Here is a 23453-nt window from a genome sequence, read left to right as displayed (position 1 = left end):
AGAGCCCCGAAGAATAAGTAAGGAAAAATAAAAAACTGCTCTCTGTCTGTCTCTCTCTGTCTGTCTCTCTCTCTGTCTCTTTATCTCTCTCTCTCTTTCTCTCTCGCTCTCTCTCTCTCTGTGTCTCTCTCTCTCTCTCTGTCTCTCTCTCACTCTCCCTCTCTCTCTCCCTCTCTCTCCCTCTCTCTCTCTCTCTGTCTGTCTCAGTGCGATAGTCACCAAACTGTCTTCATCAAAGATAAAATCACTGTATGACCATTTGTCACAGAAAATTAATCACAATCTGGATCATGTTTAAAAGTTCAGTTTGCCATTCTTACAAGTTCAGAAACAAAATAATGCTGTATTAAATTATATATCACTTTTACATATTGGCTGCTTGTAAACAGAAACTTTGCAGAGCTGGAATAGTGCAGAGTCAACTGTCCAGTCCACATGTTTATAAAATATTCAATCAATGCATTCATTATTGTGCATAAGACACAAGAAGGACAAAAAGACGAGATAAGAATCATAAAGTTCTGCAGAAACAAAACAAAAAATGTTGAATAAAAACTGACCAGAATGCAGGAAAAGAAATGAAAGCTGATTAAAATGTTTACTTTTGATATATTAACAGAAAGAATTCTGGACCTCACTATTTTCTAAACCCTGGTTACAGCCCTGACTGCACCAACAAGATTAAAGATGGAACTACGATTTAGTAAGAAGAGTAAAACGTGATGATCTGAAGTTATTATTCTACAAATGTAGTGATTTCAGATCAGATAATAATCATTACTGTTTCATTCTCTCCATGCAGGATAATAACTCATAATGCACACAAAGATACAGATGATGCCTTCAGGGACTCCTTAGAGTTCAAGTGAAAAAGTCTGAAATCAAACGTTCACAGCAGCTGAAGCAACAGATGAGTTAACCAGTTAACACGCTGAGCAGATTATCTTTAAATAGACTCCAACAAACCAACCAATCAGGATCAAGATTTGACCTGCTGTGGAAATACTCAAAGTTATAATGAATGATTCAACAAAACAACATCATCATCACCATGACAACGCAGTCACACAACCCTAAGAGAATCAGAGACGAAGATTCAGAACATCATCATCATGTATTAGTGTTCCACAGTCACAGAGATCTTCTCTGGTAAAATCTTCAGTGGGAGTTTCTTCCCAGTATTAATGAATGGAAACATCCTCTCAGTGAAAGTGTGTGTGTATGTGTGTATGTGTGTGTTAGTATCAGGATCAGAGAAGGACAGCTCTCCTCTGTTACAGTCCAGATTCACTCTGATCCTCTGAGGCTTCTTCTTCACTGAGAGATCAGTGACTGGATGTGATGAGGAGAGTGCTCTGTATTTACCATCATAGAACCTTATCAACCAAAATCCAGACAGTTTGCTTCCCTTCCTCTTTACAGACTCTGCTAACACACCCAGTGACCAGTATGTACTGTCTCCAACCTGGACGTCCCAGCTGTGAGTCCCTGAGTTAAAGCCCTCAGAGCCCAGGACAGACCAGAAATAATTAAACCTCTCTGGATTATCAGGAAGCTGCTGTCTCTCTCCTGGTGTCACACAGGTCAGATCTTCAGACAGGATGAGACGAGCAGTGTTTGGGTCCAGAATGACCGGACTGTAGGAGACCATGTCCTTCATCTTGTTCCAGATGTTGAAGCTCAGGTTGCCCAGGTGTTTAGCCTGGTCTATCAGAGCTCCTGAGGGCAGCTGTGGATCCTCCAGCAGGGGGCGCTGCTGGACTCTTTCCACTGCAGCCTTGTAGTTTTTCAGGAATGAGACGTCTTCAGCTCTCAGCTCGTCCTCTGTGTCTCTGACTGTGTGTGAAAGAGCTGCTATCTCTCTGCTCAGAGCCTCCATCTCCTCCTTCATCCTCTGACTCTTCTGCTCCTCTTCCTCCCTCAGTGCACACAGCCTGGCCTCCTCTTCCTCTTCTAGAAACTGGTGAAGCTTCTTAAACTGCTCCTTAATCTGCCTCTCTGTGTGTCGGGCCTGGACCTGAATGTGTTCTGCTGTTTGATCAAACTTCACTTTAACTTCTTTAAAAACATTTAACTTCTTCTTTACCGGCTCCAGAGTTTCCTGAAGTTTCTTCTTGTGTTGTCGAGCAGCTTCATCGATGGGTCTGAATCTGTGCTCCGAGTGTTTTTCTGAATCTCTGCAGACGAGACACACCGGCTCCTGATGGTCCAGACAGAAGAGTTTGAGTTTCTCAGAGTGCAGACTGCAGAGATCCTCTGAAGCTCTCTGATCTCTCTCCTGCAGAAAACTCTCACACAGGTTCTTTAAAGTAAAGTTAGGAGGTAAATCATTTGAATGTCTCTTCTTACAGAGTGGACACTCTTTATTCTCCTTCTCCTTCCAGCAGCTCTGCAGACAGTCTTTACAGAAACTGTGGAAGCAGGACAGGGTGACTGGATCTTTAAAGATCTCGAGGCAGACCAGACAGCTCAGACCTTCCTCTAACTTGGATGCCATTTTAGAGTCAAGTAGAAAAAACAGGAAGCCACTCCCCGTCCCTCAGAGTTACTTTCACTTTGATTGTTTTTCTTTGAAACTCTTGTTCAGTTTGTGGATTCAGCAGCAGGTTGAAGTGTTGGTATTCCCAGTATCCCAGTATAACAAGTACTCCCAGTATCCCCTCCTCTTCCTGTCCTCTCTCAGTGGAAGTCGTGCTGGTTTGTGTCTGCAGGTCGGTCCGTCTGTCAGTGTGTGTGTCTCTTCAGAGTGAGGCAGAATAACAGCCTGTTTCCTGGTTTGTCTCAGACCAAACAGTTGAGGGGTCGGAGCTTCTTCAGAGCAGGAACACTGAAAACAGTCTCGTTTCTCTTCCTGCAGCTTGAAGTGGAATCTCTAAGACAATCTCCTTGTTATTAGTTCCACTACATCGCTGTCCAAAACTCTTTAAACCACATTAGCAAAGATACAACACAACAATACGGGCAAATACATTTAAATGAGATATGGTGAAAGTCAAGCTGTAACTTTTATGTTGAGGTAGTGTATTATAAAATGTGTGAATGTGTGTGGCAGTGTGATGCATCGAAGAGAGGAGCTGAGTGGGAAGTAAAGAGGAAACAAACTAAAACTAAAAAAATAAGTCAATATACACTATATCTAAATATTAATGGAAAAAATTTTTATTGATGTGGATTCCCGTTGTTGATATGTTTGATGATGAAGAAATTCGCCGTTGAGACTGACTTGCTTTCAAACAAAAGTGTTTATTAACAAGATACAGAATCACTGAACACGTCTGCTCAGGAGAGACAAGAAGCCAATATCGATCTCTCCTGAACATACACTGAGAATGCTATTTATATATGTCACAGGACACATGAGGACATCTGTTTGTTTTTTAGGACAACCCCTCTTTTCCAACAGCAGGGGCCTCTGCAATTATATGTATGTCAGAAACTTAAAGGCCAACACAGGTCACAGGTACAATCTCCTGTCTAGATGTCCCCAGGAAACCCTCTGGGCATAAGGGTCCATTTGTTCACATTCCACTGTGGGGGATCCTAGCTTCCACTGAAGGAAACTCCTTTAACAGATGTGTGCAGTATACACTTAAAGATCACTATAATATCTCTGTCCTAGATATTTAAGACACTTCAGTATACAAAATAATAATAAAATAAAAGGTATAGTGATAAGGCCTCGTGTCCACCTAGCGTTTTTCTCCAGGCAAAAAAGCGCTGGCTGTGCTCACGGGATCGCTCGCAGTCTGTGAGCCGTTGTGTGGCGGCTCACAGACTGCTGCTTTACTTTTTACTGCATGTTTTATATTTGAGATTGTTTATTACCCGATCAGACACGGAGCAAAGAGGATAGAGGGTACAAGACACGATCTGTAGAAGACAAAACTACGGGGAATATCGTACATGTGGAAAAGAGCGTCGGTGACGTCAACAGCGCCTTTCTGAAAAGTTGAAAGATTTTCAACTTGAGCGATTGAAAAGAACTGAAAAACAGCTAGGTGGATATGTGACCATCATAAAAAAGAGAAAAAAAAACCATATACACATAAAGATGATTCATACACATATGATATTTAAGAAGAACTGAGAAGAGGGGTCACAGGGACCTCGGGGAGTCAGGTAAGATAAGGCCCCACAGCAGCACCAGATGAGCACCAGCAGAAGACGGATGGGGCGAGCTGGCACATTGGTTCAATAGAAATCGGTCTCGGTCTCAAGACCACTTTTTGAGGGTCTCGTCTCAGAATTGAAAGCATTTTCACTCGGTCTCAGACTGGACGGACTCCAGATTTCAACACCGGTCAAGACCATCACTGAGAGGCAATTTTACCTCGTCATTACTGGAATCAGAAGGAAAAACGCCTCTTTCTAAGGGCACGCTCACACTGACCATCCGTACCGTGCCATACTCAAGCACAATTGGCCCCCCCGCTGCGCCATTCCCACGCTGGCCGGCACGGCCCGTTGTCACACTGGCCAGGACTAACCATGCCTAAAAGCATGATTACCTCTTGTACATAACGTCGTAATATAACACATGTACGCTTTATGTTATTATGAAGCGGGTTCAGTTGACAAACAGGCGGACGAGAGAGAGAGAGAGAGAGACAGAGAGAGAAAGAGACAGAGAGAAAGAGAGAGAGAGAGAGAAAGAGACGCACAGTCGAGTCCGCGGCCGCACATCGGAGAACAACACAGAGTCAGATACAGATATGACACTCTGGATTTCTCCATAATGAAGGCTGTCAGCGTTGTGTTTTTTAGGGTTGAAGCGTGCTTGGGCACGGTACAGATGATGAACTAGTGGATTGCTCACGTGTGTTCTCACCAGCTGATCTCAGATGGGATGTCTTGATTCTGGCTCCGATTTGGGACATTTAGAGGAGGAATTAGCCCCTACAAACATGCATTCATAAACCTGCATTATTTGTAATGTCCAGCAGGGGGCAACTCTATTGGTCGGATTGTATAGAACTCTATGGCTGTGTCACACACTAACGTAGTGCATACATACTGGAACAGTACATAAATACTAGACTGAAATTGATTCAATACAACTGGATAATGAGGATTTATATAACCGGTTAAAATAAATAAATGTAACCCAGACATTCCAGACACCTGAGTCTGCATCTTGGGCCTATACTCTGAATATTTATGTTGGGGAATACATGAAACTATACTGGTTGACCTGTGCTTAATTCATGCCAAACGTCTCATTGCTCTCTGTTGGAAAAACATGTCGTACCCCCACGTCAGCATTTGGCTCAAACAACGGTCATCCTGTCACAAAACACATTCATGGCTTTTATTAGTAGATTTCTCCTCCGCTTTTAATGCGATCCAACCCCACAGTTTAGAAAATAAACTGCTGTCCACTTGTAACCTTGATGCTGGGTTGGTGAAATGGATCTTGGACTTCTTAACTTGCAGGCCCCAGGCAGTCAGGGCGACTGGTGCTAGTTTTAGAAAATTACCAACCCTCCCTTTAACTTCTTCAGTCGAGTTTCTGGAAGTCTTTCTAACACACCTAGATAATCAGTTCAGTTCAGACCTTTATCGTCCCTGGAAGGGAAATTTGATTTACACAACAAATAAAAAGACATAGGACAGTGCAACACAAGCTGATGAAACACGACCAAGAAAAGAAACATGTAACTGTTGGCTGAAAACTACACTGGAATGGTAGCTATATAAATAAAATGCTCTAGTGCTGCTGTAAAGTGCAGTCATGGTTTAAAGACGATTAAGAGCATTAGCATTAGATAATGTGGTTGGAGGTCGTTCTACTCTTTCATGTGTACACCTCAATCAGACCCACACTGGCCGAGGCGTTCTGAGCATGCTCCACAGTCCATGCGCCAGGCTTTGACCCGGAAGTCAAAGAGCATAAATGTTTAGAAGAAAGACGGGTAAAGTAAATAGGGGCCGACCAATATGGATTTTTTTGGTAAGTAACATGCAGAAAGGGAACATATCGCCACCTACTGTAGCGGAGTGATACAAACTTCACTCTATTAATCGATTCTCTCTGTGCTTGTATTCTAGGACAAGAATAGTCGTCCAATAAGACGAGCTGATTCTGTATCTCCACTAACTGTGCATGTAAACGTACTGACTAAGACAGTGGTTCTCAAACTTTTGAGACTGCGTACCACCTCCGAAAATATTTGGCTCTCAAAGTACCACCATTATGGTTTTTTGGTTTTTTAATATTGTGGAGATTCCTTTGCGTACCAGCACAGGGAGCCCGCATACCACCGGTGGTACCATAGTTTGAGAACCACTGGACTAAGAAGATCAAACGACGACGACGCTTGGTTACTGACGGGGTAGAGTCTGAGGTTCATGTGCTGGGGATTTTATTTGAACAGTTTTAGGAAATTTGTGTGAATAAAGATTTTGAAAAAGAAAACGTACAAAGGGATCATGTGTCAAAACATTGTTGTGAAGATTGTAAGTTAAAATTGTGATCACATGGATAATCTACAGAACTAATTATTCTTAAATACTCTAGGTGGCTGATTGTTTTTAAGACAATTAAACCCAAAGTTCCTCTTCCCCTCAAACCAAGCCTGAACTGCTACAAAGAAAACTGAATTGTGAGTTGAAAATGAACCTTACACCTTCCTTTATTCTTGTTTTGTTGGATTCACGTGCATTATTATCTTTAGGTCGGTTTCTACAGGATTTAATCATAATCTTTTGATGTGTAATTTGATGTCTTTCGTCATTCCTTGAGCTTAAACCAGAGTTTGTTTCGTCTTCCGTCAGCAGCATCTGTTTTGTGATTTTGATTTATTCTAGAGAAACTTGGAAGCAGAGAAAATAAACACAGTTTGTCTTTTGAAGAGAGTTTAATGGATGTTCACACATTAGATTAAACTTCCAATAGAGCAAAAACATCTTCACAGAATCTGCGAAATATCTGACATTTTGCAAAACACTGTAAAAAACTTCAACCATAAACGCAGCAGCCTTAAAATGCCGGAATTGGCAAATATGCATAATCTCATTTACTAAATAATTTTTGGGCATCTGATTGATCTCAATGTAGTGGTCTAAACTACTAGAGTTGTGAAGAGTTAATTTGTTCATCTGGGGTCAGCGATCATCTTTCATAATTCATCTAAGAAAATAAAGTTTGCGCTTCGTTTAAGGTTGTAATTTTGTTTTTACAGTTTTCAGAGCAAATACATTTTTGAAGGAAGAATGTGTGACTTTTTGATCCAGTAGATGTCGCCCTTGAGCTTCAGCATGAAACCAAAACAAACTGCTGTTAGGCCACGCCTCCTCCATACTGAAGCCTCCGCTCTCCTCCAGAGACACACCTCCAAGCCCCCTCCACTCACATTCACTCGAAGGAGTTTCACGTAAACGGTGAGCGCTCTTTAGTTAGCTCGTAGCTTCACATTGTTGTGTTAGCATGCTAATGTTAGCGCTCTTTAGTTAGCTCGTAGCTTCACATTGCATGTAAACTAACACAGAATGAGCGTGATCTAAAAACTCTTACTAACATCCAAATAATCAGTGAGTATGTTCTTCTTCTCTCTAGTTCTTGACTAAAACAGCTTTTATACACAAGGGGAGGAGCCGGCCGTCCCGTCCATGTAAACACGACTCTGACAACAACATTTATGTGTAACATGTCGCACATTCTTCCTTTAAACGACTTTAATACAGTACAGTGTAATAAAATAAAAAATAAGAGATGTAATAAGTGCTGTCACATGAAGAGTATCACATTTCCACCTTAAGAAAACCTGTGCAGTCAAAATCCAACAATGTACAACAACTTGTACAACTTTTTATGACATCTCAAACACACAAGAAGAGCTTATCTAAAGGTTCATATTAAACGTGTTTCCCTCGGAGAAACTATTGCGGTTAAATCAATATAATTCCACCTAATAAAAGTCTTTTAACTTTGATCATTTAAAGCCGCTTAAAAAAAAAGCTCCACGCCACCAGGGGGCAGAGGAGCAGTTTTTGCATTTACACTTGCTACCTGGAACATCCCATCGGAGGGGCGTTTGCGTCCGTGTCTTGTATATAATTCAAAATATTCAGCTCTGTTTTTGGTCACAGACTCCTGAGATAATCACTTGGCTCCTATTTTCTGCCTAAAAAAACAGAAACTAGGAGCTAAAAAAGGCTAAACGGCTTCTCGCACCTCCTTTTCATTTATTATATTTATAAATGCAGCTTTAAATTCAAGGTTACAAGTCGTGCATTGTTCTATTAAATATTAGGAATATAGAATTCATCGACGTAGCATTGTCGCTGTAACATTTCCTGAATTGTCTCGTTTCTACATATTTGCCACTAAGGGACTAAAAAACACACCAGACGATTCAGAAACTCCTCGTGTACACACACTGTGACCTTTGACCTTTGACCTTTAAACACTCGGCCAGTTAAAGTCCACAATAACACACATTTAAATGTCTCGGAGAAAAAGTTGATTTGAGCTACCTGTGAAAACGGAGCCAACTCAACTCTTCCTCCAGAAGGTTTTCTTGGCGAAGTTTGAGCCCCAAACATGATTGAATTTATAAAACTTTATAAACTCAAACCCTCATTAAGTCGTACAGTACTTATTTATTATCTAACATAAGCCCCAGCTTCTCTTAATTTCCTGGTAAAAACATTTATTTATCTTTCCTCTTAAAGGACCGACGGATTGATCAGTACAAACGACTGTTTTTTATTATTCCTGAAACTTTTTAACAATTAGTTTTTGCTTGATTTTAACTCATATCGAAGATTCCTGATCCCTCAAGAAGATCCCATATGAAGTCATTGGATCTGTTTTCTATGACAGAGTATGATGTAAGTAGGGCCCAACCGATATTACTTTTTTGGGGCCGATACCGATATCAGGGAGAAAAGAATCTGATTCCGATATATCGGCCGATATCTTTTTTTAAATCTATGTTTCATCTGTAGAGATAAATATATAGATTTACACCTTGATTGTGTTGATCCCACAGTCATCAAACACTTGTGGAAAATATTTAAAATGAAGACGAGATGGTCACTCAGCTGGAAAGTAACTGAGCATTTAGTGCATCACCGCTCGACACTCTGGACAGTGATGATGCTTGTTGTAATCCATATAGCGCCCTCTGCTGGTGAAAGAGAACTGCTAGTGTAACACAATAAAACTCAAATGAAATGCTTTTTGACTGGTGAATAAATCGAGTAATATCGGAGCATATCTGAGATAAAATTAGAAGACTCCGATAGTCACCGGATATGTTAATATCGGCCGGCTGAATTATCGGTCGAGCTCTACATATAAGAACAAAAAGATTCAGAGAATGGAGTCATAACATTAAGAGAATAAAGTCTTAAATATTTTGAGAATAAAATTTAAATATTTCAAGAATAATTTGTAGTAATAAAATTGTAATGCTTGAAGATTACATTGCAATACAACGCAAACAAAGGGTTAATACTTCAAGAATAATGTTGAGAGAAATTTGTATCGTAATATTTTGGGAATTATATTAATATATATATATATTAATATATATATATATAAAGTCATAAGGGGACAAAGTCAAAGTCGTAAAATAAAAAAAACAATTAAATTAATTAAATTTAAAAAACAGAACAGTCATTATTTTATGATGAAAAAAGATCGTCAATATAGGTAAAATAAAGTCGGATATTAGGGGAATACAGTCGTAAAAGAACAAAGTCATGATTTTGACATAGATCATAAAATAAAGAAAAGTTTGATATCAGGTCAATATAGTATTAAGAGAAAAAAGTCGTAATATTTTGTGAATAAAGTCGCAATATCACGATAATTCAGTCATAATCTTCTTTGAAAACGCCGTGATATTTAGAGTTACGTCGTAAACGGGGGAAATTTAAGTATTCAGTTTGTTAATCTCGCACGAGCAGGTGGCTGCTCTTCTGAAATTATCCTTCAAAATAAAATACCAACTAATACATGCCTATTGTTATGCTTTTATTCTCTTATCCCCTCATACTGCATTGTAGTTTTTCTTCTTGCAGATCTATGATCAAATTAAAAAATATGTAACTCCATCCGGTCTGATTTAACAGTTTTATATGATTTATATTAACGTCATAAAACACTGGAGCCGTTTCCTGTTTCAGCAGCACGTTAGCTTTGAATCAAACGCGTCCCTGGATTATTCCTGCACTGCTGGTTGATACAAAGGCACTTAAACACTGAAGAGTTTCACTACAACACGATCATTTCACATTAAACTACAGGAGATTCATGCTCTTAATTTACCCGCTACAGTTAAAGCTGCACGAGGAAAAGTAATACCTGGATTCACATAATTTTTAAGTTCCTAAATTAAACAATCAGCTGTTCGTACATGAATATTTCCTCCGAGGATTTTTGAGCTGCTGATGGTTTTATTTGACGTTTAAAAATATACTAAGATGTGAGGCTCAAACTTTATCAGGTTTTTATCGGATTAACGACTTTGTCAGAATGAGTTCAGATTATTTAAACTAATCATTACAACATGTGGCTCCGCCCCTCCACCTGTCGATCAGGTAACCTGTGTCCACAGAGAGCTCAAGACCTCCTTTTCAGAGCGTTTCTCAGCAGCGCTCATTGTTGCTACTTTCAACTGAGAGCGTTGTGAGTGCAGCGACAAAAAAAACCGCTGATAAGTACGGCGTTTAGCAAACTGAAGATAGGACTCGTAAAGCTCGGAAAACATCACAGACAGTGGGACTCGGGTGTTACACCCATTGTAGACAGTCATGACTCACAGAGTTATTTTCAGAGGAGATACTTGATTTCTACATTTAAGTGTGAAAAATCGCATATGAAGACTTTAAATAGGCAGAATAAATTTCCTTTAAAGGACGTTGCATCATTTTTGTGTTTTTTCAATAAAGTTTGATCCATTAAATCCTGTGCTCGTACAGCTCTAATGTAGCTTGATTGACATGACATGTCCTAGTTTTCTTTGAATGCATCCTTTTCGATTGTACTCGGAGTAAAACTCTTTAATTTACCTTCCGTAGTTTCCCCAGGTAAAAACATGGCACTGATATCCCGAGGTAACAATTGCAGGTGGATTAAAAATAAACTTAATCATAGTTTTTGTGCATTTGTATTTCTTAAAAATAAAAAAACACAGCTCTTGTTTGAAATTCACATGAGGCTTTTGTTTTTGTTTTGCTCTGACCTGAATTTGTTCTCCAGACGAGTGAAGTCGCAGGTTTGGTCACTTTTTTTGCAGCCCAAAAATCAGCCAAGCTCACATTTCAACAATAAGAGATTCACTTTGTTAGGTTGTCCAAACACTTTCAGCAATACCACGTCATTTAAAACGATACGATCTCTGTTATTTTAATGGATAGTTTCTCGTAATGTTTTTTAGAAAACAGCTGCGTACGAGAGGAAACAAGCGAACTGCTGCACTCTGTGTAAATTGCATGAATACATTGGCAACGTTTTGAGGAGTTTGAAAACGAGGAACACACCCAGCATCTGCAGCTTAGGATTTCTATTTTTGTTGCCATGGTATCGACATCGTTTGACTTAATCAGTATCGTATCAAAGTTTCAAGTTCTGGTGTCTTGACAACCCTCAGGCCCAGTGTCCACCTGGCGTTTTTTTTCTGAGCGCCAGCGTCTTTTTTCAATTGTTTTCAATGAGTAGAGAGCGTTTGCAGCAGCAGGCGGGAACCTAGAGAAAAAGCACAGCGACAAGCGTCCTTTTTTCCGAGCAATCGTCTTTTTCATGCTGCCACTTTGAGCACTCAAGTTGAAAATCTTTCAACCTTTCAGAAAGGCGCTGTTGACGCCACTTTTCTTTTCCAAATGAAGTTTTACGGGGATGTTTGTCTTGTACCCACATTCTCCTCGCGATCTCAATGACCCTCAACGACCTCAAATATAAAACATGCAGTAAAAAGTAACGGAGCAGTGTCGTTTATATAGCAACCGTTGTCAACAGACTGTTGTCATAGAAACGGACGTCTGCCCGGAAAAAACGCCAGGTGGACACGGAGCCTCACTTACAATATTTTTAAAATACATCAGGTACATTCAGGTGGTTTTATACGTGATAAAAATGTTTCTCTATTTGTTAAAAGTTGCTAAACTACAGTAACTTGTGTCCCCGTGTGAATGAGCTCCTTGAACTCAGCTTGAACAGAAATGCACCGTCTCGTTTACACACCGGGAAAGTCCACACATGACGGACATAAAAAATTATGTGTTTCAGGCATTAAACACGGAGAGAACATGAACTTACATCGGCTCGATGTCACTCCGAAAGTCTAATTTTTGTCCTCAAGCACATTTTTTTTGCCCGAAAACCTGAAACGTTTCCCAATGACCGCTCGCTTCACAGTGAGCAGCTGTGAGGAGAAATGTGACTTTAAGATCTGAGAGTCTCTGTGAGCTTTTAGTCCTGAAGTCTGATGAACCTTCCCGCTGTTTTGATTTGAAAGTTTCATTTTATGTTAAAACTACTAAAGAACTTCAGCCCTTTCAAACATGATCAGATAAAGATTGGCATTCAGAAACGTGCGTTGCTGTAAAAAGTCTTCCGGAGCTCAGTGTAACTTGGTTCTTTAGCTGCGACTCACATGCAAACAGTTATTGAAGTATGAAACATTTCTACTCCGTCCCGTCGGACGTTTTCTGTTTCTCCTACAGTCTCACATCACAAACTTTGAAAAGCCGTCCCCCCGACGTCTGACCCTTCTCTTTACTCGTTTCTTGATGTGATATCCTGAAAACAAAAACATTCATTAGAAACTCTTATGACTAAAGTCTATACAATGAAGCGCGACTACTCTGATATGGTTCTCACCTCCGTCTTCGCCCTCCGCCACTCGCCCATCGGGCCCGACTTTGTCAGAACTGGAAGAAATCGGATCATCACAAAAGTTAAAAAACTAAGTGAAAGGACTCACAGATACAGACCAAACTCAACACCTTTCTTTGCTGCATCAATGAACAAGATGGATCAAGAAACTGAAGAAGCTGGGTATCAAAAGGGAAACTTGGCGGGTTACACCCTATAAGATAATAGTGTCAATTTCCCCCCTCCTGAAAACACTGAGCAAATTCTGTTTGTTGTGATGAATGAAGATCTTTGGTTTAAAACAAAAAAACCTCCCTTTCAACCGACAATAATGTTTCAGCCTGATTCATGTGAACCTTACCCATAAATGTTGTGATCATCATGAACACGGTGGATGCAACCGTCAGGCTCCAAAGGAAACACCTGAAGAGAAGAAAGGCAGAAACATAAAGCACAGTTTAGTGTTGAATCAAACTCCTACACATGGAAATAGAGTTCCTGCTGTGGTGACGAACTAAAATCCAAACAAAAGATCCCAGTTTCAAAACCAAGATCCAAGTCCAAGACCATTAGAAAGATGATTAAAGGCAGGCTGATACTATGATTTCAGGCCGATTTGGACCTGATTTTTCAGTCATACATCTGATTTTGAATGTCAGCTTGACAGCATGTCGTTGTTTCGGATTGTATTGTATTGAAGTGAATAGGAAAATCCAATAATCAATAACTTTTTGGGAGAAATCAGTCACTAGAACTTTCTTTATCAATTAGGCTATTTTATTTTAAGGATATTACTTTAGGGTAAAAAAAAAATCTTACCCAGAGTATAAAGCAGTGAAGATGAAGATGGTGAAGACGAACAGGAGAAGGGCTTTCATCGTCAAACCTGAAACACAAATACACATAAAAAAAACAGACAAAACAACCATAAAATTAATTAAATACAAGTTACTTCCATTGTGATAGACAACCCCAACTTTGGGCATCAGGTTCTCTCTCTGAATTCTGTAGCAGAAAAATCTTTGCAAACCTGCATTTCCTCTAGTGTCCACTAGAGTCTGTCTTCTGCAGTGAGTCAGCCCCCATTGAGCCCCATGTTAAAAATGTAATATGATAAAACTAACAAAATGTTCACCATTATATGATACTCAAATGTTCTTATCAATGAAGCCTGATGACACCAATCAGATAACTAATTTCTCAGCCAATAAAAAAACATTTTTTTATATGTGGTGAATGAATGAAACTGCAGTTCCTCCAGTTTCCACTGGAGTCTGTCTCCTGCAGTGAGTCAGTCCCCATAGAGCCCCATGTTAAAATGTCTAACTTTACAGCTGCAGTTTCAGTTTACAGGTCGGTACAAAAACAGTTTTGGTCTCGAGAGCTCATTTCTCTCTTTAACTGTACGGGCTGAATGTTTATACAACCCACCTGTTTTATGTCCAAATTCTGCTATTTTGCTCACCTGTGTGCTCAGGTGAGGCCTGACAGCAGCAGCTGTTGGTGTAGAAGGCAGAGGGAGGCGGGACTTCAGAGAGGCCGCCTAGTGACTGAGTGAACCGCTCCTTTGATTGACAGATCTCTGAACAAATCTCCTCCTGGATGAGGAGCTTTTGGGGCGGGGATTCTTTGTCAGGAGGGGGCGGGATCTCAGTATGGTCTGTAAAAGAAAGGAAAAAATCCAAACGCTTTAGTATAACTCGGGCTTTGCTCTAAGAGGACTGTAACAATAACAGTAAGCCCTATTTAGGCTGCTGTTTCATATTCATTTTCTGAGAGCTATCCTGTGGATGAAATTAGTTTTAGTCACATAGCAGTCAATTAAAAGTTGTTACATTTAATCATAACTTTTGGTCTTCTCTATTTAAAACTAATTCAACTAGTTAAGGAGTACCACAAGGCTCTATTCTTGAGCCACTTATATTGATTGTGAAGTACCATAGCCCTGTGGAATAATTATTTGCAGTACTTACTTCCCTGTTAAAAAAAGACAAAAGAAGCTTATTATTCTTAAATCTGTAATCTATGGGCTATCATCTGAAGACCATATATGCCTCATAGATGCCATGACCAACTTCTTGGTATTTTCTGTGACAGTACCAGTTTTGTGGTGAGTCTCTGTTTTGTGGTGAGTCTCAGTTTTGTGGTGAGTCTCAGTTTATCTGTAAATAGTAAGTTACACAGAGGCTTCACTCCAGATCACTTCAGCAGTATGAACCTGAAAAACAAACTTTAAAAATGTTTGTTGAATGGGGACGGATCGATCTTTGTGATGCATTCAAAGAAGTCGGGAAATCTAGGCACTGATTGGCTTTCGCGTCACAGCTTCAAATAGATTGTTTACTGAATTGTAAATGTTTAAACTACAACATGTTTTTAGCTGCTCTGATATCTGTGATGGGAGCCAGGATGTCATTATGTTTGATTATGTTTGGTTTTGCTCTCCATATTGACTGTTATTCCTGCATACACCAAAGCCTGCTGATACGTGATTGGTCAATACTACTCGGACATGAAATATACTAAAAACAGCTTAAAAACAACTGAATCTATAAATAGAGATTTGAGTGGAGGTAGATCTGGAAACATCTCATCTGAACTGAAACGGACCGTAAGTGAAGCTGCGGCTGTCATCCAGCTCCGTGCTGTTTAATCTGGACCACGACGACTCGTCCAGCGGGGCCGGGCCTTCCTTACTGCTCCTGGCCCAGTCCAGGTCCTGGTCCTTGTCAAATTCTTGGTCCCAGCTCTGATTTTGGTTGTGTCCTGTCCCGAACACGCCTCTGAAGACCTTCTCGTCCAGCCAGGACTGGCAGCTCTCCGTCACGTCGCTCAGCAGGCGAACCAGTGAGTTGCGAGGCCGCCGCCTACGACGGAAAACCCTGTGACGAAAAATCAACAAAATAAGATCCTGACGTCTCATCTCCTCCTGATAATTATGCTAACTTTGCTATGTCAATACATTTCTGCCGCCTTTTCAGTGTTCAACTCATTAACTGTACGTAAAAAGGAGATGTAGCCTCTCGATCTCAAATTAAGAAACAATTCAGAAGTGCCTTAGACGATTGTTGTATTTTACAACCCTGGCCCTAAGTCTGTGGCCGACTAAATTATACAAAAAAGATGTGCATTGTGCATTGCTGCAGTAGATTGTTTCAACCAGCAGCCATAAACAGGCCTGAGAATTTAAGTCCACAAAATCCCTTTAGACTCCGGTCTACCTTACATATAAAGTTTATATTCTAAAACCTGCACTGACCTGACCAGGTTCTCCTTGTAGGACACGTTGCTCTTGCAGGGAGACAGAGACACGTTGCCCTGGTCGTCCCAGGAGAAGCTGTCCTCCGTGACGCTGTAGTATCCATTGGTGAGGAGGCGTGGCGAGCGGCGGCAGGAGCACGGATCCCCGCCCTCCATGGACGAGTTAAAGACATACGAGGAGTCAGGAGAGAGGAGGGACGTGTCGAGGCTGAGGGAGACACAGATTTCAACCGGTCAGTGTGTGGTAGACGAGTATGAAGCCAGTCACCTCAGCTGTGAAGATACTACAGGGGGGGTGTCAGGTCAAAATTCAACAATACGAGTTTAGGCTAATTTCAATCTGTAGTCCCTCACACAAATACAAAATTACACAAAACCATAATTACAAGTAAAAAAGATCTGAGACTTGTTTAAAGTACCAACAAGGAAATGTTCTAAGCTGACCTGTAAATAACACATCTTGAATATTGGATTTTAACATTTCTTGCTCTGACAAGGCAAATAAGTAATCATGATTGTAGGATTTTGGGGTGGCCAATAAGATGCTCAAGGGGGGCCCTGGCCATCCCCTCTGGACACGCCCCTGCTCACAGCCAAACAAAAGCATTTCATCTTTCTTCATTGGAAAGAATGATTCATAATTGTGTTACTGTAAATCAGCAAAAGCAGAAACAAAGAGAAAGAAGTTGAAGTTTTTTACCTCTGACAGGACTGATTGGAGCGAAGCCTTCGCTTTATGGGTGAACCTGAACACAAGATATCAGAAAAGATCATTTACGATATATTTACACTCAGTTAAGAAACAATGTGTGTGTCCTCTGGAGTAGCTCGGTGACTTTTGTTTCAAAATAAAGACGACTTGACTCGTATCAGCTTGAAGAGCGGAGAGCATTCCTCAGGTCAGCCTGGGAAACCACTTGAGTAAATTTACTCTGCTGAGAGGAGGTGATGTAACGCTGATAAATACTCTGTAGGTATGTGACGGTAGCTCATTGGCAGGGGCGTGTCCAGACTATTTGGACAGGCCCAACTGGAACACTGACTTGTGCAGGGGTAGCCTGAAGTGTGACGTGCGCACAAACACACACAAGAAAATATGAATTGTTTACCTCTTTCAAACTTCACCAATAATATCTACTTTATAACACAAGATAATGGCAACATTAGCTTAATTCTTTAATGACACAGAAAGAAGATTTATGCTAAAAGTCCCAATTTAAAGGACTTACAAATGTACATGCAAACTAACTTGCAGTGTTCATTTCAAGTTAGACAGAGTGCATCATTTTCCCATGCACCCGTCTTATGAAATAGATGTGCAAAGTTTTTATTTCCAATTTTAGGTGCAAACAAAAATAAATTTGCTTCATCGATATGTCAAGAAAACTACAACAACAAAAAATTTGCATAGCCAATCACAGTTTAAGATTTTTTGGGGTGGCCAATCATATTTTAAGGGGGGGCCCATGCCACCCCTGGCCATGCCCTCCGGACTCGCCCCTGCTGCCTGCCATCTTTAACACATGTTCGGTAATGATGAACAGAGAGGGCCCACAGTTTTTTGTTTTTGTACATATTAGAGACCTTCTTTTCTAGAATAATCATTCAATCCAATCCTAAAGTGTTTGCAGCGTGCGGTTCAAATTCTATCTTAATATTTAAGATATATAGATTTGAAGACTTTTTGAGGACGTTTTTCTCAGATTTAAAGCCTTTGTTGTGACATAATTCCATACTTGAGATGATTTTTTCCCATCTCACAGGCACCAGAAAAAGAGCAAACCAACAAGAAGCATCCGATAGCATCCGTTAGCATCAGACAGGCTGATAAACGTGCTGATAAAAGATGTGTTTGTGATGTCCGTGCTGCTGACGTACTTGTAACGGCTCCGGAGAAGAACAGAGACATGTTTGTCTGCAGCCGAGGGTCTTCTGTCGATCTGTGAAACACATCAGAAACACGACACCAGCAGTGAGAAACACACCCACTTTTTTTTCCTCGGTCAGAAGACCAATAGCAGCAGAGTGAGCACCTGTCTCTGCGTTCTCCCCGACTTCCTTCCTGTGAGTCGGACTTTTGTGTGTTATCTGGCGAGCCACCATGAGAAGAACGTTTACATTAAATCACTCCAGACTGTCTCCAAAAGAGTGTTCACAAACCTTACATCTCATGCTCTCGGCAGCCCAAACAAAGTAAATAAACATCTCCTAAAAATAAGGTCTACTTAAAAAGCGCCCTCTAGAGGCCTGGAGGTTTCTGTGGCATCCATTGTTTGAGTTTGACTGTTTTTGTTTCGCATTAGGAACGTAAACCTGGAAATACAATAAAAAAATCAATACAAAGGGGTGAAGAAGATGGCCTAGCGGTTATGTTGAGCCCTATGTACGGAGGCTATCGACCTCCAAATGGGCGGCCCGCATTTCATACCCCATTCTCTCTCTCCCGCCGATTTCCTACTGTATCCACTGTCCTATCCAAATAAAAGCAGAATCTTAATAAACCTTGATACAAATACCCGGGCTGGGAATCTTTAGGTGTCTCACGATTCGATTCTTGGGGTCACGATTCTGCTCCATTTGGCATTCTACTGAGTTCAAGAGCTAGCATTAGCACCTAGCAGGGAGAACCTGATTAACCCAAACATTTTTTTTTTTTTAAATCAATTTTTGAAAATTTTGAATCGATTTTAAATCTTAGAAGAGAAGAATCTCGACTTTTACATAAATCAATTTTTGTTCCCACCTCTAACAAATATGGACAATTTAATAAAGAAACATAAATATTACACTTCTCACAAACTCACAATTGATACTTTTTTTTTGTATCCAAAAGGGAAAACCTAACAGCAGGCAAAAACATGCGACCCCCGATGGCCCCCTGACTCCATCAGTAAAATGATGCGAGGCAACAGATTAGGGAATACCAAATAGTCTGCCTATCAGCCGACCTCTGTCTTCAAGGCAACAAACCGATACTCAGCAAATAAAGAGTAACTTCTCTGATATTCTGGTTACTCAGAGGTTGGATATTAGTTTAACAGAAAACACATGAGAAGGATTCAACTCGTAACTTTGATGCAAACACACTGACTGTTAAGTACAGGAGGGAAAAGCAGAGACTTCTTCCTCCCTGCTGATCGGCTCTCCGTTAACTTAACAAACCTCAGACACTTCTGGTAATCCCTGCAGATCTGATCAGAGCCCTCCCTGGATTAACTGCATTAAGACTCTCCGGGCTTTACATCGCTCTACTCCACGCGGATCAGAGGGCAGAATAATTAGCGGGAGTATTTAAGTTTTTAAAAAACTCACAGTTAAACTTTTTCCTGCTCAGACGTCGTCTTCAGCGGTGGGTGAAGTGTTTTCGTGTTGTGGTTTTCTCACATCCTCAGCAGCCTGAGAAAAAAAAAAAAAAACAGAAGAAGAGAAGAAAAACAAAAGGGCTGTGACTCTGAGCTCATGTTTCCTGTTAACTCCGTGTGCGCCAGCAGGAACTCAGACAGCGGCTGAAGGCTTTGAGTTCCTGCAGCGGTGAGCTCACATGTTGTTCCCTGTGACTTCATGAGGACGGTGAGACATCAGGAGCACAGAGCACAGATTAGCAGCTATCTTTGTGTCCGACTCCTGTTTGCATCATGACACTGCTTCACTTTTAGCCTGGAGAGATCGCCACGGCGACCAGCAGTCGCTGCGGGGGCCTACCTCATGGAATTAAATGAAAACTGCTCTTACGTTGACCAATCACATCACTGGAAAAGAGAGTTACAGCTTGTGCATGTGACATGTCGGTGCTTTCACAAATGCCCAAAACTCCTGAAAACGTTCTGAAAACTTTTCGAGGTGTGAACCAAAATGTCTGACCAGCACCCTTTTTTTTATTTTCCCTGTATTGTCAGGGCGAGCTGATGTGAGCACGTCAGAATATCACACCACAGACACACTCACAGGAAGAATGTGCGACATGTTCCTCATAAATAAATCATAAAGTCTGTCCTGTGTAAATGTGTCTCTGAGTCATGACTGTCTACAATGAGGGAGAAGCTCGAGTCCCGCTGGCTGTGTTGTTGTCAGAGCCGTGTTTACATGGACGGGACGGCCGGCTCCTCCCCTTTTGTATAAAAGCTGTTTTAGTCAAGAACTAGAGAGAAGAAGAACATACTCACTGATTATTTGGATGTTAGTAAGAGTTTTTAGATCACGCTCATTCTGTGTCAGTTTACATGAAATGTGAAGCTACGAGCTAACTAAAGAGCGCTAACATTAGCATGCTAACACAACAATGTGAAGCTACGAGCTAACTAAAGAGCGCTAACATTAGCATGCTAACACAACAATGTGAAGCTCCGAGCTAACTAAAGAGCGCTAACATTAGCATGCTAACACAACAATGCAGGACACAGCTAATGTGAAGCTACGAGCTAACTAAAGAGCGCTAACATTAGCATGCTAACACAACAATGTGAAGCTACGAGCTAACTAAAGAGCGCTAACATTAGCATGCTAACACAACAATGTGAAGCTACGAGCTAACTAAAGAGCGCTAACATTAGCATGCTAACACAACAATGCAGGACACAGCTAATGTGAAGCTACGAGCTAACTAAAGAGCGCTAACATTAGCATGCTAACACAACAATGCAGGACACAGCTAATGTGAAGCTACGAGCTAACTAAAGAGCGCTAGCATTAGCATGCTAACAAAACAATGCAGGACACAGCTAATGTGAAGCTACGAGCTAACTAAAGAGCGCTAACATTAGCACGCTAACACAATAAGACACAGGTGATTGCAGCTCGAGACAGAGACCAATTTTGCCCACCGCTTGCGCTAAACTTCCTGTGTGACAGCGATGGGGAATGAGGTTGGAGGTGTGTCTCTGGAGGAGAGCGGAGGCTTCAGTATGGAGGAGGCGTGGCCTAACAGCAGTTTGTTTTGGTTGCATGCTGGTGCTCAAGGGCGACATGTACTGGATCAAAAAATCACACATTCTTCCTTTAAAAGATGGAAACTGGGATTTAAAACATTCAACATCTCTCCTTAAAGATCTCCTATTCTTTAAACAAGGAGCACAACTATTTTGCCACTTTTTGTGCCTCTGTGTCCGGAGTGTAAAAATAAACATCTATATTTACGGATAACATGCCTGCAGACACAAGTTCCTCTTCAGTGTGTTTGTCTGAAAATGACAAACGGGCAAAGAACTCAGAGCTTTGTGTTCGTTTATAGAGCAAACACAGAGAGGAGGAAATGTGCTGAGAATTCAAGATCACGTCTTCTAGTCGAGCCTCCAGACAGAGAGACTCTTGTTTCAGAACAGGAAACAGGAGGAGGAACGTTTCAAAGCTTTTCGTATCCTTTTCTGTTGTTTGTGTCTTTGGTTGTTAGGGTGATTTTTGTGATGTTTGTTTGTGATGTCTTTATTTCTGTATTCTTCTATGGAGGACGCTCAATGTGGGCGGCACTATTGCATTGTATCATGTCATGAAGTGTAAATATGACTATAGCCCTTTCTCAGGGTGCAACTCCACAAAAGCGCTGTCATAATTACACCTTAAAGGCTTAATATGTGATTTTTTTCACACTTAAATGTAATAGAAATCAAGTATATCCTCTGAAAATAACTCTGTGACCTGTGACTCTTTCTTCTTAAGTTAAAAATACTGTGATGCTTAATCCAGCGATTAGTTGAGAACTGAAGAAGCCTTCCATCAGCTTCAAAGCTACTCGGATGTTGAAATCACTGAAAATGGCCGTTCCCAGATCTCATGTACAGGTTTGAATCTCTGCATGCATGGTCGTCAGATATTTGAATTACATGGTGAGAAAGGAAAAACCAATATGGTTTATGATGATGTAAAAAAAAACAATCAAATAATTGAAATGTATCGACCACAAAATATAAAGAATGAAACTCCTCCTCCTCCTGCTTCCCTTTTGTTTGTTGTTGTTTTTTAAATGTCTATAACTCCAGTGTCTCCATCTCTCTTCAATATGAGTGGGGGTCCATTCATTCAATTAACCCCCCCCCCCCATTTTTATGTCTCATATGGACTCTTCCAACCCTGTTTTTTTTTTCTCCCAGCATGCCTTGCAGCAGCAGCAGCAGCAGCCCTGTCTCTGCTGGAGCTGCTGATGCTGGAGGAAAATGCGTAGCAGGAAACACAGAGATGGATCAAACCATTTCCCCATCACCATCAGCAGCGTGCACACACACACACACACACACACACACACAGGATTACTTGTAGTGTTGTTTAACTGCCATTAAATCTACTTTAACAGCTTTATTAGTATTTAAAGTTAAAGATTGTTGCTCCTTTAATTTTCCATGAAGTGACAGTATTACACAGTTATTAAATAAACAGGCCTACATCTGTATTTCTATATTACATTGCTGTGGGCTAGAAGAAACAATTCTCTTCGTTAACTGCAGACACACGAAGAAAAAATGTCAAATATAACATAATATTTTCATCTTTAACTTCTATATATTTTTTATATTATCATCGGTATTCATTAAATCCATCAAAGTAGGGTTACCCTATGTTGATGTCAGTACCACATTCTTAATATCACACCTTGTTTTAAAGTTAAGCCTTAAAATTAGTTTTAAAGAAAATGTTTTTCACAATAAAGTGAGTCTGGCATGTTTTCCTCGTACCGTCCTGCATGTGTCACAGTGTTAAATTATGGTTTTTATTTTGGTACACTAGCTAAGGGATTCTTTTATTTAGCGTATGGGGGATTTAATGAACATGCATTCTTAAAAAGCGAAGTTATTTTACATTTTCTGCACCAATAACAGGAAATCAGAATGTTTTGCGATGGTTAAAAAAATGTCTAAAATGCTAAAAAAAAAAAAAAACAGCAACAACAAAGTGCTCGTTTTTATATTTAAATGTCGATCCAAGCTGATTTTTTTGTGATAAATCCAGACAAAGAAAGAATAACGGACAGAACTGAACTCACCGGATCGTCGGATTGTTTAACCTCCTCAGGGTTTGTTTGTGTTTTTCAGCCGGAAGTGAATTTAAAACCGTGAAGCCATCAAACTTTTCATCTCGTCAGTTTTCCTCCTGACTTTAGTTTTTTAAAAACCTCGCTGTTCTTCCTTCAGGAAGATAAAAAAAAAACACACTCAGACAGTCTGCAGCTGTCACAGGAGCCCCACCCACACACCGGAAACACCAGCGGCTGTCAAAGTAAAACGCTAAACACGCTATTTCCGCTCATTGCTTTTCAAAGTAAAAGCGTGCGTAGTGTTATTTCCAAGAGTAGTTTTAAAACGACGTTGAAGTAGTTATATTATGTGAAGTTATAATTATTTGATATCAATATAAGTATTTTTAATGTCAAATAAACACAACT

General features: G+C 40.5%; 2 protein-coding genes and 1 long non-coding RNA gene across 4 annotated transcripts in view; all 3 read right to left on the bottom strand.

Moving 5' to 3' along the window:
- LOC132978409 (E3 ubiquitin-protein ligase TRIM35-like) overlaps window positions 1-2719 on the bottom strand; it is a 3038-nt gene extending 319 nt beyond the window's left edge. Inside the window, exon 1 of the mRNA XM_061043617.1 lies at window positions 1-2719. This exon is cut by the window's left edge and continues 319 nt beyond it. Coding sequence (XP_060899600.1) covers window positions 1118-2497 — 1380 coding nt within the window. The 5' untranslated portion in view covers window positions 2498-2719 and the 3' untranslated portion in view covers window positions 1-1117.
- Window positions 2720-6838: 4119 nt separating this feature from the next.
- Window positions 6839-23280, bottom strand: tmem71 (transmembrane protein 71). 2 transcript variants are annotated; one of them, XM_061043643.1, is made up of 11 exons: window positions 23055-23280; window positions 19397-19480; window positions 17963-18024; window positions 16785-16830; window positions 16083-16292; window positions 15434-15705; window positions 14289-14483; window positions 13643-13709; window positions 13185-13246; window positions 12830-12879; window positions 6839-12748 (listed from the first exon to the last, which is right to left on the bottom strand). In XM_061043643.1, exons 3-11 carry the CDS (start codon window positions 17991-17993, stop codon window positions 12725-12727), a joined length of 957 nt encoding a protein of 318 aa, XP_060899626.1. In that variant the 5' UTR covers window positions 17994-18024; window positions 19397-19480; window positions 23055-23280; the 3' UTR covers window positions 6839-12724. The 2 variants fall into 2 exon arrangements, with proteins under 2 accessions (XP_060899626.1, XP_060899628.1); XM_061043645.1 differs by lacking the exons at window positions 19397-19480; window positions 23055-23280 and having other exon boundaries at window positions 17963-18078.
- Window positions 6839-23453, bottom strand: part of LOC132978438 (uncharacterized) — a 79633-nt gene continuing 63018 nt past the window's right edge. Inside the window, exon 2 of the long non-coding RNA XR_009673914.1 lies at window positions 6839-10577. This is a non-coding gene — a long non-coding RNA (uncharacterized LOC132978438). The remainder of the gene's footprint in view (window positions 10578-23453) is intronic.

Source organism: Labrus mixtus, chromosome 8 (genome assembly GCF_963584025.1).
Source record: "Labrus mixtus chromosome 8, fLabMix1.1, whole genome shotgun sequence".
Lineage (NCBI taxonomy): Eukaryota > Metazoa > Chordata > Actinopteri > Labriformes > Labridae > Labrus > Labrus mixtus.
This window is presented reverse-complemented; position numbering and strand designations above follow the sequence as displayed.